We start from the raw sequence: 12,769 nt of genomic DNA on the forward strand, positions 1-12,769 counted from the left end.
GACTACAAAGTCTTTAACCACTTAACTGATGTGGTCGCATAGGATGCGAATGCAGCCAGCTGTGCTTCAGCTGATAAAGTGCGATCGCACCGACTCGCTGTATTTTTGTATAGGAAATCCGTTCTACACATGTGTAGAATGGATCTCCACTGACTCTTCTGCAGACCTGGCAATTTCTGACCGGTATTGCCGGAAAAAAGTTAAGTGGTTAAACCTACTTCAGTGTAAACCAACCAATTACAGAAATGTTTTATGGAATAATTTTAGCCTTTATTTTAGGAGTTGAAATTATGTAAACTGGACCATCAATACGGACAATTTGAACCGCAGTGCAAAAGGTGATTTTTACAAGTGAAACAAGAATGGATCAACCCAGAGTAGTGCTTGAAATTCAGTTATCGCCAAGTACTAAAGTACATTTTCTTTAATGCAAACACCAAGTACACCCCATAAAACAGCCAACACATGACATCCTTTCAGATTTTAATAACATAATTACAATTTAAACATGTATAAAAAATGATCCTTCTGGGACCAGCAGTGTATTAATGTATGTTATGTAAAGTAGCTTAGAACTTGACCAACACTTAAAATAAGTCCAATCCTCAAATGCGCATTATTTCCTTGGGGAATGAAAAAGATGTCAACCTAAATACAAAAGTCTTTACCACCTCTTGCTTCATGATATAGTATTGTCATATCTTCAGAAACGATGCATGAGGTCCAGGCAGCATAGGGAGAACCAATCAAACTGGTTCTTTTAATGTAGAGAAATGCAGAGACATGAATAGGCTGCAGATGTACAGAACAGTAATGGGTTTGCCAGGCCCAGGCATCACTTAAATATCAAATATTGCTGAGTATTTATAGTTTATATTTCGTTGTTGTTTGTTTTTCAATATTATTTCTAGTACATATAAAAATGACTCAAAGTTATTGTTAGATAGGGACTTTGGCATTCCAAATTTACATAGCACAAACATAGCCCTGAAATCTAGCCACTTCACAGTCCTTCAACTATAGGTCACATCATGCAACTTACACAGTCTTCCTAAAACCTAATGTACTTGTCCAAAGATGTAAAAAAAAAAAACTAAAACTAAACTATTTTTCAAGTAAAACAATAAATAATGGCTTACATAATGCAATTGGTTATGAGGTTTTAGGTTATGTAACACCTTTCAAATCTCAATGATGTTTAAATTTGTGAGAGTATAGAAGTGTTTGTCAGAGATGAGGAAAGGTCAGCCCACTACTGACACCAAATTGAAGGACTCATTGATTAGCATTTACCGGCGTCTGCTCTCTGACTGGGACTTCTTAGACAATCCAAGTTTTTCCAAAGTGCCTACTCAGCTCCATGATTTGTTTAACAGTAATAAAAGTTGGATTCAGAACGGATATATATATATATATATATATATATGAATAAAAAAAAACACACACACAACAATATACAATACTGTTCTTCCTAGGAATCTGAAAAAAGTTTAGGGCACTGGAGACAAGAATATATTAAACAAAGCAGCAAAAATCAGAAAAGCGAAATAGGCAGCAATGCAGATCCAGAACCTGGGGTCTTTTATCAGGTTTTTGTCAAAGCAGCTGAAAACTGTGTAACCAATGGACATTCCAGCAAGTCCTCCAGCAAAGTGAGCTACAAACGAGACCTAGAATTGGTAGGCAAAGACACAAGGAATAAATGTCAAATCCATTGCGAGCTACAGGAAAGTTACAGAATTCCATGAAATGGAATATGTTATGCTGACTTCATATTGTAATATCATATTTTTTGCATTAAAAAAAATCTGATTTTGAGCTATAGGATAGGTTTATTTATAGAATTAAGTCTACAGTAATACTCATGCACACATTATTTTACATGCCACGTTTATCTTAATCGGGAGGTAGTTGAAATCCCAACAGCTGGGATGCAGGCACTCACAATGCTGGCTCCGGAATCCCAACACCAGTCAGAATCCCGGTGCCTTATTCTCTACAGTAAATAGTGGGTTAGGCAGCAGGGGGAGTGCTAGGGTTCGGCACTAGGGGGAGAGGGTTAGGCACTGGGGGGTGGGAGGTTAGGTTTAGGGTGCAGGAAGTGAGGGTTAGGGGGTAGGGTTAGGATACTTACCAACAGGTGTCGGTATCCTAACCCCATCAGGATGCCGGCATCAGGATTCTGACCACCGGGACCCCGAGTGCCAGCATCCCATACACAGCCCCCTTAAAATTTGATTTAACTCCCAGAAAACCGCTCAGAAATTGTCAGGTTTTTTTTTATATTAAAATAAAAAATAGATTTTAATATATTTAAATAGTTTATTTAAAAAAATATATATCTAGGGTGTGTTTAGCAACCCCTCCATCCCTCTGTGCCCGTAGGCCCCATTATAAAATAACTGCCCACCCCATATTGGCATGACCATGAAAGACGAAACTTGCCAATATTTGTTTTATCCCCTTTGGGGGATCAGAAGAAAGAGGTCCTGGTGTTACGTGTGGTGGTGGCTGTAGCCTCAAAATTGTGTAATTGTCAACTCCCCACTACTGCTCAAGGCCGTCATTCGTGCCATGCCAAGTTTCAGGTGGCTTATTTTTGTAGCGTAAAGCTGGCTTCACACCATATAATGGTGCGAGCCAGCGATGGAATGATGCGATGTAACAATACATTGCGCACGCCATACACACTGCACGATCTGGTGAATGACAGCGAGAAGTATCGTTACATGCTGCATGTAACAGCACAAGATCGTTTAGAGCATTGTCCCATCTGCTGTGAATGGTATACAGTATCACTCACAAGTTCCGGAAAAAAAAAAGCTTTTTCGGAATTTGATGAATGACAATTTTTACATCCCCATACTAAAGTAAGGGGAGTTATGGGGGGAGAATTGTAGCTGAGAGATATCAGTCATATCTCCTGCATTACATCTTAATGAATGGCCCTGAACCATAATTAATTACAAAAGTAGGGGAAAATAATAATTTTCACCAACTTTTGTAGAAATTAAGGGATGATTAATAAACCCCTAATTATTAGTGGTCTACATTATATCCATGTCAACATTTTGACTGTCTACAAATTGATTGTCTACATATAGTCCATGTATAAATTTTGGTTGTCTAAATATTGTACCTGTCTAAGTTTTGAATGTCTAAATTTTGACTGCAAATAATTTATCCAACCCATCAAAATCATGGAGATAATGTTGCAGACTAACCATACACTGTAAAAATTTGATTTTGTGTTCTTTAGAAAGTATATTATCCTTCATGGTGTCCAAAGAAAAAAACAATACACCATCTTACCTTTGGGCCAGCAACTTTAGAAATATATCTCCTGAAGAGGGCAAATCCCACATCAGTCCCAACTATACAAAAGGAGAGAGAATATATTTTAACTTGTCATATGTACTTCAGACTGTAATGGCAAGCAGCAAATTAAAAGCACAAACATATGGCCAATGTTCCCTATAATTTGAAAATGTAAAAAGTAATCAGGTTAGTGAAAATAGAAATGTGGGAGAGGTTTGCAATTTTTTTTATTTTTATTTTTTTTTAAGTATAGGACCTGTCCAGCAGGAGGATCTTATGGTTATGGAGAAAAAGACACCAGCAAAGTACTGATAGGGGTATTAAGACACTTACCTTTAATGATAGTACTAAGATTCAGTAACAGTAACAGAGAAAGTATGGTCCTCATGGGAGATTTTAATTATCCGAGTATAAATTGGAACATAGACACTATGCTTCTGTCAAAGGAAACCACATTTGGTATATACTAAACAGAACTACCTTTTGAAAGTGGCAGACTAGACTGGGGGGCTCTGCTTGGCCTGGTAATGTCTAATAAACATATATCAATTGTAAAAGTATTTGGAAAATAATGGGCACAACATGGCAACATTTGACTTGAGCTTCAACAAAACTCTGGATTTTCTGGCACCGTTTAATCAGCTCAGAAAAGCATTGACAAGTGGGCTTTTTAAGAAATATTATAAATATATACTGTGGCAAATACATATACTGTATGGCAAGAAATTTCGTATACAAGACAACGGCTGGTTGAATAAGAAAGAATTGCAGATCTGGAGAGGGTTCATCAAAGTTGAGTATACTTTCAAAAGGTTAGAAATACCAGGTTTGTTTTCTTTAGAAACAAATGGCACCATAGAGGTGACCTAAAATAGGATGTATAAATAAACAAGATCAATATAAATACATTCTAACAAGCCCACTGCAGCCGCTACCATTAGTTAAACACGCTGTTGCCCATGGTAAAAATAGTTGGGGGGATGACTAAAACACTGAATAAATGAAATAATGTCATTCATCCAGTGATTTTAATGTTCCTACGGTACCTCCTCGCAAAGCTATGGCTGCTGAGTTAATAAAGACACCACCAGTAGCTATTTACATGCTGTTGGCTGCTACTCCTACGTTGTCAGTGTTATGATGGAAGACTGGTGCTTGGCTATGATGTCACAGTTAATTACCACATTCAGTGTGAGAAGCTTGCATGTGTGCGTGTGTGCAGTGGGCGAGATCGGGCACCACCTAGAGAGCTGTCCAAGCTTGTACCAGACCTAAACAAACATTTTATACCAAGGGGGAGATTTATCAAACCTTGGAGAGACAGAAAGTGGAGAGAGATTAAAGTACCAACCAATCAGCTTCTAACTGTCATTTTACAGGCCGTGTTAGAAAAATGAGTTAGGAGCTGATTGGTGAGAGAGATAAAGTACTAACCAGATAAAAAACTTAGATGAAAACACGCCAAGAATGGGACACTTGTTCCTCTAGGTGAAATGCTTACACAATAGAACAAGGTTTCTTTCAGGGATACTTTTAAAATATCATGGGGCAAATTCAATTAGCCGCGGGGTTGAATTTGCCGGCCAATTGCCGGCCAAAATCTCCGCAGTACGGGGAAAAGCTATTCAATAAAATAGCCTTTTTCCCGCGTAAGCTGCGGAATCAATGGGTTTTTTCCCCGCACACGAGCCCAATTTTGTGGTTTTTCAGCGAATTTTACCTTGCGCCTCCATGAGCTGCGAGGTAAAGTCCGACTGCGGGGACTTGCGCGCGGTACATCCCCGCTAATAGAATAGGTCCAGCGAGGCAATTAGCTACGGGGTAAACCCCACGGCTAATTGAATATGCCCCTATATGTTTCTAGTGTATCTCCTCAATAATGGTCATTGTACCACTACACGCAGTCAGCCAATGATAAGCAAGGGGGCCACAGACGTCCACTGTTTCACACGTTCACAATGTTGACATGTGAAATGTAGACATTCTGCACAGATCGGCAGCGGAGGATAAGGGTTAGGCTGAGGGAGGGGTGGTTAGGGTCTGGCTGCAGGAGGGGAGATTAGGGTCAGGCTGCGGGAGGGGAGGTTAGGGTCTGGCTGCAGGAGGGGAGATTAGGGTCAGGCTGCACGATGGGAGATTAGGGTCAGGCTGCACGAGGGGAGGTTAGGGTCAGGCTGCACGAGGGGAGGTTAGGGTCTGGCTGCACGAGGGGAGGTTAGGGTCTGGCTGCAGGAGGGGAGATTAGGGTCAGGCTGCAGGAGGGGAGATTAGGATCAGGCTGCACGAGGGGAGGTTAGGGTCTGGCTGCAGGAGGGGAGATTAGGGTCTGGCTGCAGGAGGGGAGATTAGGGTCTGGCTGCAGGAGGGGAGATTAGGGTCAGGCTGCAGGAGGGGAGATTAGGGTCAGGCTGCAGGAGGGGAGATTAGGATCAGGCTGCGGGAGGGGAGGTTAGGGTCTGGCTGCAGGAGGGGAGATTAGGGTCAGGCTGCAGGAGTGGAGATTAGGATCAGGCTGCAGGAGGGGAGGTTAGGGTCTGGCTGCGGGAGGGGAGATTAGGGTAAGGCTGGGAGGGGAGGTTGATGTGGTCTATGGGAGGGGAGATTAGAGTTAGGCACTAATGTCTATGGAAGCGGAGGGTTAGGGCTGGCATACCACCTGAAGAGCTGCTGGATCTTTTTGGGATCAACATCAACTCACCGCAGGATCTGCTGTACCAGGTAAGTGCTCGAATGTCGACAATATATACCACAATAATAAGAAATAGGTTAGAAGTGGCACACAACAACAGCAACTGGCTTTTTGTTTTAGGGGGCCAGTGATTTTCTGACTAGAAGTGCTGCTTACATACTGTAGGAAACTCAGGTAGATTCTGTCAATCCCCATCCTGCTTTTCACGTGCTACCTAAACATTTGTATGGAGTGCGCTGGTATTATTGAGGAGATATTCTGGAGAGATAGTAACTTAAAAGTATCACTTAAAGAAACCTTGATGGGCATAAAACTGTTGTGTAAGAATGTGACCTAGAGGGACAAGATACCCGTTCATGGAGGGTTTTCATCTAAGTGTTTCATCTGGTGTGGCTCTTCGTTTTATCTGGTGACACATAAAGAAACCTCTTTGGTGAATAAATAAAGAATATTTGGTGTAAGCATTTACACACCTAGGGACTTGTTCCCATCTGTCCTTAGCACCCACTTAGATAAACGAGAGACATGCTTCCTACCTACACAATGGCTACAATCCCAATTAGCATCTGACAACTATCCACTCCAATCATAATACTTAGCTTAAATGACTCCTTGTTTTGTATTATCTTACATCGTGGGGGCTCCCTAGTCCTTGGCTCCCCGCATCCCTTTACTCTACTCCCCTACCTCCCCCACACTTTTCTGGATACTTTCTCCAATACCCCACCTTCCTTAATCTCTCCTCTTTCCTATCCTCCCTTCTTTTCTTTTTCTCCTTAACGTTTCCTTCCCTTATAATAAGACACAAGAAGATAATTCTTTTTGTTTATTCCTCTCTTTATTGAAAACATCTTTGTATATGTTTGTTAAGAAACTTACAAAATTGAAGACTTAGGTTAATGATCTTTCTTGTTAGACGCCCTTAGAGGAACTTGCACTATACCACAGACTTTCTTTTTGTTCGTTGCCATGATGATAAAGTCTCATAAAAAATACAGTCAGACTCACTCTCACTATTGTCTATTGTCACTTTGAGTTCTGTGGTTATATCCTTTGTAAGTATACTATTATGCTTGATCTATTTTCATACCTTATATGTGATGTTTTTTCATGTATTTCCTCATGATTGTAAATTTTCCTTTGTCTCAATAAAAAAATATTGATATAAAAAAAAAAGATAAACGAGAGGCACTTTACAGCTCTCTGATAATCCAATACAAACATCACACTATATATAAGAAGAGGCACTCGTATATACAGTAGGGTCTGATTCTGAGTTGGGAATAAAGCAAGAAAGTGTAAGTAACTGTGCACTGGACAAACCAAGTTTAAATGTGAGGGGTGCAAATACATACATTTTACATGTGGGGTAAATACTGGGTGCTTTTGCATGTAGCCCACAAATGCTGGAAAGCTTTATTTTTATACTGTCATTTAAATTTCCGCTTGGACACGTCTCTATCAAATCTAAATCTCTCTGCACATTACATCTGCCCACCTGCAGTGCAGCATGGTTTTACCAAGGTGCACAGTTACTTGCTATATCTTACTTTATTCCCAACTCAGAATCAGGCCCTACTGTATATGTGAACACCTCTTCTTGTATATAGCGTGATGTATGTATTGGAATGTCAGAGAGTTAGAACTTATTTTTTTACACCTATGTTGTCCATATAAATCGATCTCTCTAATAGTGTAGTAGTTCCATATAACTAATCGTTTATATGGAAATCAGGTTTCATGAATTTTTGTTTACTGGGTGAAAATATTATAGATGCTCAGTCCGTTCTATATGAGAAAAATGTTTTCTCGAGGAGAGTGTTATGTCCTAATAATATGGTAAAATACATCCTACAAAAATTATTTTGATCCAATCTCTAGCCATATATATATATGAATAGACATAATACAATCATATTCAGCCGGTTATTACTATCAAATGTCCATAATCCACCTCTAATTGAATTAGTAAATTGCTATGCCCTTAGACATCATAGTATCATGTTTGGCATATGAAGTGCCCTTATAAAACTAGCAGACATTTTTGGGAAAAAATAGATCTGCTGACCAAATTAAAATATGTGAAGCTCTGATTTTCTATGGCTGTTTCTGGACAAAATGATACATACACATAATAAGTCAGATGCCAATGTCAGTGGATTGTTATATCTCAATTGTAACAAAATATTTAGCAATTACCACAATTCTCATGTATCACTGTCTGTTACCATCAAGGGACTATAAATAATGTCCAGAGAAGTCAATAAATTCAAAACAGGGAGTTGATACTGAATTTCCCAACGTAGCTGCAGTATTTACACTTTATTACAGGCTATTATGCCTGTTATAAAAAGCAACAACTGCAATGTGCAATGAGATTGTTTCACTCTATCATCTAAACAATTTGTAATCAAACATCAGAACACTGAGTTATCTTTTAGTAGCAATGTAAATTAATCAGTTTTAAATATCTATCAATTGAGGCAGACGACTCTGTACCCTCACTGAATGTAATATTAAGAGTTATGGTAGATTTACCTTTGTAAACTCTATTTCTTCGAAGTCCATAGGATCCACAGGGATACCATGGGGTGTGTGTGGTCGGAGAGGTCCAGGCACCAAACAGGTAAAGGTTTAGCTCCCAAGATGCACTGGTCCTCCTCCACATATACCCTGCCCCCATCCACAGGCAGACCGTTTTGTAAACAAGCCCAAGGCAGGAGCAGGAAAGAGGAGAAGGAAGAACTGTATACTCAAACATTCTCCCAGAAGATGAAGGAATCAGTGATCAAGAGAAAAAATACCCATTGAAGCCAGGTGCGTCAGGGTGGGCGCCCTGTGGATCCTACGAACTTCGAGGAAATAGAGTAAACAAAGGTAAGTTTCTTCTTCAGGGTCCATAGGGGATCCACAGGGATACCATGGGGATGTCCCATAGCAGTTTCCCCTAAGGGTGGGGACGAGCAGAAAGGAGAATCCACCACCCAAAGGAAGCATCCTGATAGGCAAAGGTATCAAAGCGTAGAACCTGAGAAAGGTGTGGATAGAAGACCACGTTGAATGCGGAGAATACCCTGCAAGAATGTTCTAACATCAGGCAGGGGAGCAATCCTTCCCTGGAACCAGATCAACAGAGCAGAAACCTGAACTGTAAGGGAGGCCAGGCAGAGGCCGACGTCTAACCCAGCCTGGGGAAAGGCAAGCACCTGGGAGACCCTAAAAACTGTAGGGTCATAGCCTCTGGGGGAGCACCATTGAAAGTAAGTGTCAAACTCTGTAATAGATGCGGGCTGAGGCAGGCTTACACGCCTTGAGCATCGTCTGGACCACAGAGCGAGATAAACCTTTGGCTCTTAAGGGGGATGACTCGAGCCACGCCGTCAAAGACAGATGAGGTAGGTCTGGGTGCAGGCAAGAACCCTGCACTAACAGACCCTGCCTTAGAGGAAGTAGAAAAGGAGTATCTATGGAGAGACTCTGTAGGTCAGTGAACCAATGTCGCCTGAGCCAGGCTGGGGCTATTAGTATCACCGTGCCGCCTTCTTGCTTGAACTTTGGAAGAGCCCTTGGGAGGAGGGAGATCGGTGGAAAGAGGTATGCCACAGTAGCCACAACCTTGTCCAACTCTGCGCCAAACAGCCTGTCTCCAGAGAAGGTTAAGGATTTGAGTGCCTTCTTGGATCCCGTGTCTGCCTTCCAAGACCGCAGCCAAAGGACCTGGCGGGTGACTACCGAGATCACAGATGCCTTAGAGGCAAGGATTCCAGTCTCCAAAGCAGCTTCTTCCAAATAAGAGGCTGCTTCCTGAATATGGGAGATGTATGCCAGTTGTTCCCTAGTAGCATCTGATGGCAGGCTCTCTTTTAGTGCCTCCTTTGATAGCCTTAGCAACCCAGGCTGCAGCCATAGCCTGCCTAGTGATAGCGCCAGAAAGCAAGTAGACTGACTTGAGACAAGTTTCTAGTTTTCAATCTGTGGCATCCTTAAGGGATGATGTGGACGGTAAAGGCAGCATAGAGCTTCTGACTAAGCAGGCCACGTGCGAATCAACAGTGTGAGGGACTTCACACAGTATATTCCTTAGTAGGGAGAGGGTAAAAAGACGCTTGTCTTTTTGGGACCTGGAACCGTTTGCCAGGAGTACCCCAAGATTCTCCCATGAGTTCAGTGAGCTGTTTTGATTTAGGGAATTCAGACTAAACCAACTTTTGACATTTAAACATTGGGGTTTTAGGCCTAGGGGCCGGTTCATCATCCTCTATATTCAGGACTGATTTAACTGCCCTCACTAAAGAAGGAACATCCACGGTTGAATGACGGTGCTCCTCACCTGGGTGCGACTCGGTGAGAGAACCTTGTGCGTCATCTGCCTCCTCAGATGATGCATCAGAATTCAAAAGCTGGTTGGACTGAGAGGATGATACAGTCCACCTATGTGCCTTGGTGGCTAACGGTTTGTCCGCCTGTAACCTATGCTGATAGACGGCAGACGTTTGAGCCATATTCTGAACTGAGTGGGCATAAACATCCATCCAGGGAGGATGCCTAGGGTGTACTGACATAGTAAGTTGTAATAGCTGTGGGTACCCCATGGTGGGAAGCAGCGTGGGGACTGACAAGCAGTTCTCTAGCTGTGTCATAACCTGGGACAAGAAGGACGTCCAAGGTGGTTTCTGAACAGAGGCTGGTACAGTGGACTTCAAAGATGGTACATAACAAATAACACACAGACCATCCTGCACGAAATCCTGAGGGGACGAGCCCGCTGAACAGGATCTGCAAGTAACCAGCAATGCGGCCTCAGGCCCCTGTTTTCCCTTAGAAGACATAGTAATAACCAGCCAGCAACACACAATCACTGTATGGCTAGTAAGGCAGTGTGACACCCTTCACAAATACAAGTAAATGTGAAGTAATATTGAACCCCTACATACCCGGTAGTTGAGGGTTAAACAAGAGCAGCAGGGATATAACTGACAGTCAGAAATTTTTAAGATAGTATATCCCCACAGCAGAGCTAGCACAAGTCACATACAATTCATATAAATATACTTATAATGGGCACTAAATCAACTATTTAAGCCTCCTAGGGCTGGTAGGATTTGTGCGCTGTATAACATGGCCCAAGGGAGAGGTATACAGGGAGACTGGACCCAAAACTCCTGAGACATGTAGCTTCAGAAAAGCCCAGATTAATGTCTCATATGGCGAGGTGGGTGAGGAGAGGAGCAGCTCAGAGGTGGGAATGAGGGATCGTGATCTGGCCTGGGGAGGGGCTGCCGGGGGAGAGCCAACCTCTCCACTGCTGCATCAACTGCCAGGTACCGTTGGCCTCTACATGGTCCCCGATGCCAGCTTTTAACTGCCCCGGTGGGGGAGCAGACGAACCAGTCGCCCCACTGCAACATCCTCCGGCAGGTCTCCACCGCCAGAGGTAAGGACTGCACAACAAGCGTTGAATCGCCTTACCTGTACTTCTCCGTGTATCTGGCCGAAATCCTGGGTCCCCAGTGGAGCAGCTAGCCGAGCCCCACTGGCGCCTGCCGTAATCACCGGACCACTCACCAGTGTTGCAGCACCAGCGGAGGTACCTGGAGCAGCTGCACAGGCGTCCATTAGGACGCATTGCTGCTTGCTCAGGTAAATAAAATAAAAAAACTCATAAAAATAAAGCTTGGGGCTGTCTAAGCATTCCCCCTGCCTCAGGGAGCGACCGGTCCTGCCATCACCAAACGAAAAACTGTGGTATGGCTGGATGTCGGGGGACAGTGGTTTAACACTAAGCCTCTGACGAAGCTGTTTTACACAGAGAAACGCGTTAGTCGGACCTCACTTGCCACCGTGGATTGGGACTCGGTACTCCTTCACTGGATACAATACTGCACCACTGTCCCCCGACATCCAGCCGGACCATGGTTACATTCCTCACAGGACTATAGGATCTCCCGCTGCATCACGCACCAAGCTGCTCAGTGGCCGAGCTGTTACCATCGCCGGGAGATACCACCATATTCCATCATCCGTGGGACATGGATTGCCACTAAACCCACCTACAGGATAGCAGAATTCCCCCTGAAACGCTGCACAAGTTGCCCAGCTACTGAGCTGGTATTGTCATGGGGAGAAACTAAAGTACATCGATCACCAAGTGGGATATGGATCACCAGTAACACCAACCAGCAGGTTAGGTAACTCTCAAATATACAGTGACGTGCCTGAGAATTCTCATACTTTCCCATTTGGGACTTACCAATCCAGTCCCCCTTCTTTTTCATATGTTGATTTATCATTGATTTATTGAATTTTTAACTGTTCATTGCCTAAATTAATCTATATATATATATATTTATTTTTTTTTTTTTTTTTCATATCAAACGACTCATCTACTCATGATTACCATGGACAATATACATATTTTGAATATGTAATGTCGATTTCATTTCAAATTTATTAAATATATGCTTCTTATACATCTGCCTTGTGATAGGTTAATTAAGGGTTATTCCCTACACACACTGTCCATCCATTCTCTGCACACAAATCTGACCTAGTTTGCGCTATCACCATCTTTTCCTTTGATATATTCACCAAATGACCACTGTGTTATTGATAGCAGCAGCCTATTTCCAGTTTATTTAAAATTCATAGATTCAACAAGCTTTACTGTCCACGGCATAATGTAGATGATTCTTTAGCGCTGTCACTTTTATTTATTCGAAAGAGGCTTACAGGGTCCTGCGTGTGATCACGAAGGACCCATTG

At 42.5% G+C, this 12,769-nt stretch overlaps 1 protein-coding gene across 3 annotated transcripts in view; it reads right to left on the reverse strand.

Annotated features, from left to right (window-relative positions):
• Positions 1-476: 476 nt before the first annotated feature.
• Positions 477-12,769, reverse strand: part of RHBDL2 (rhomboid like 2) — a 77,891-nt gene continuing 65,598 nt past the window's right edge. For all 3 annotated transcript variants that reach the window (XM_088460567.1, XM_088460566.1, XM_088460565.1), the window contains 2 exons: positions 3,313-3,374; positions 477-1,670 (listed from right to left, as the gene is read on the reverse strand). In XM_088460567.1, coding sequence (XP_088316693.1) covers positions 1,491-1,670; positions 3,313-3,374 — 242 coding nt within the window. In that variant the 3' untranslated portion in view covers positions 477-1,490. The remainder of the gene's footprint in view (positions 1,671-3,312; positions 3,375-12,769) is intronic.

This window comes from Taudactylus pleione, unplaced genomic scaffold, assembly GCF_031769625.1.
Source record: "Taudactylus pleione unplaced genomic scaffold, aTauple2 ptg000007l, whole genome shotgun sequence".
In the NCBI taxonomy this organism is placed as follows: domain Eukaryota; kingdom Metazoa; phylum Chordata; class Amphibia; order Anura; family Myobatrachidae; genus Taudactylus; species Taudactylus pleione.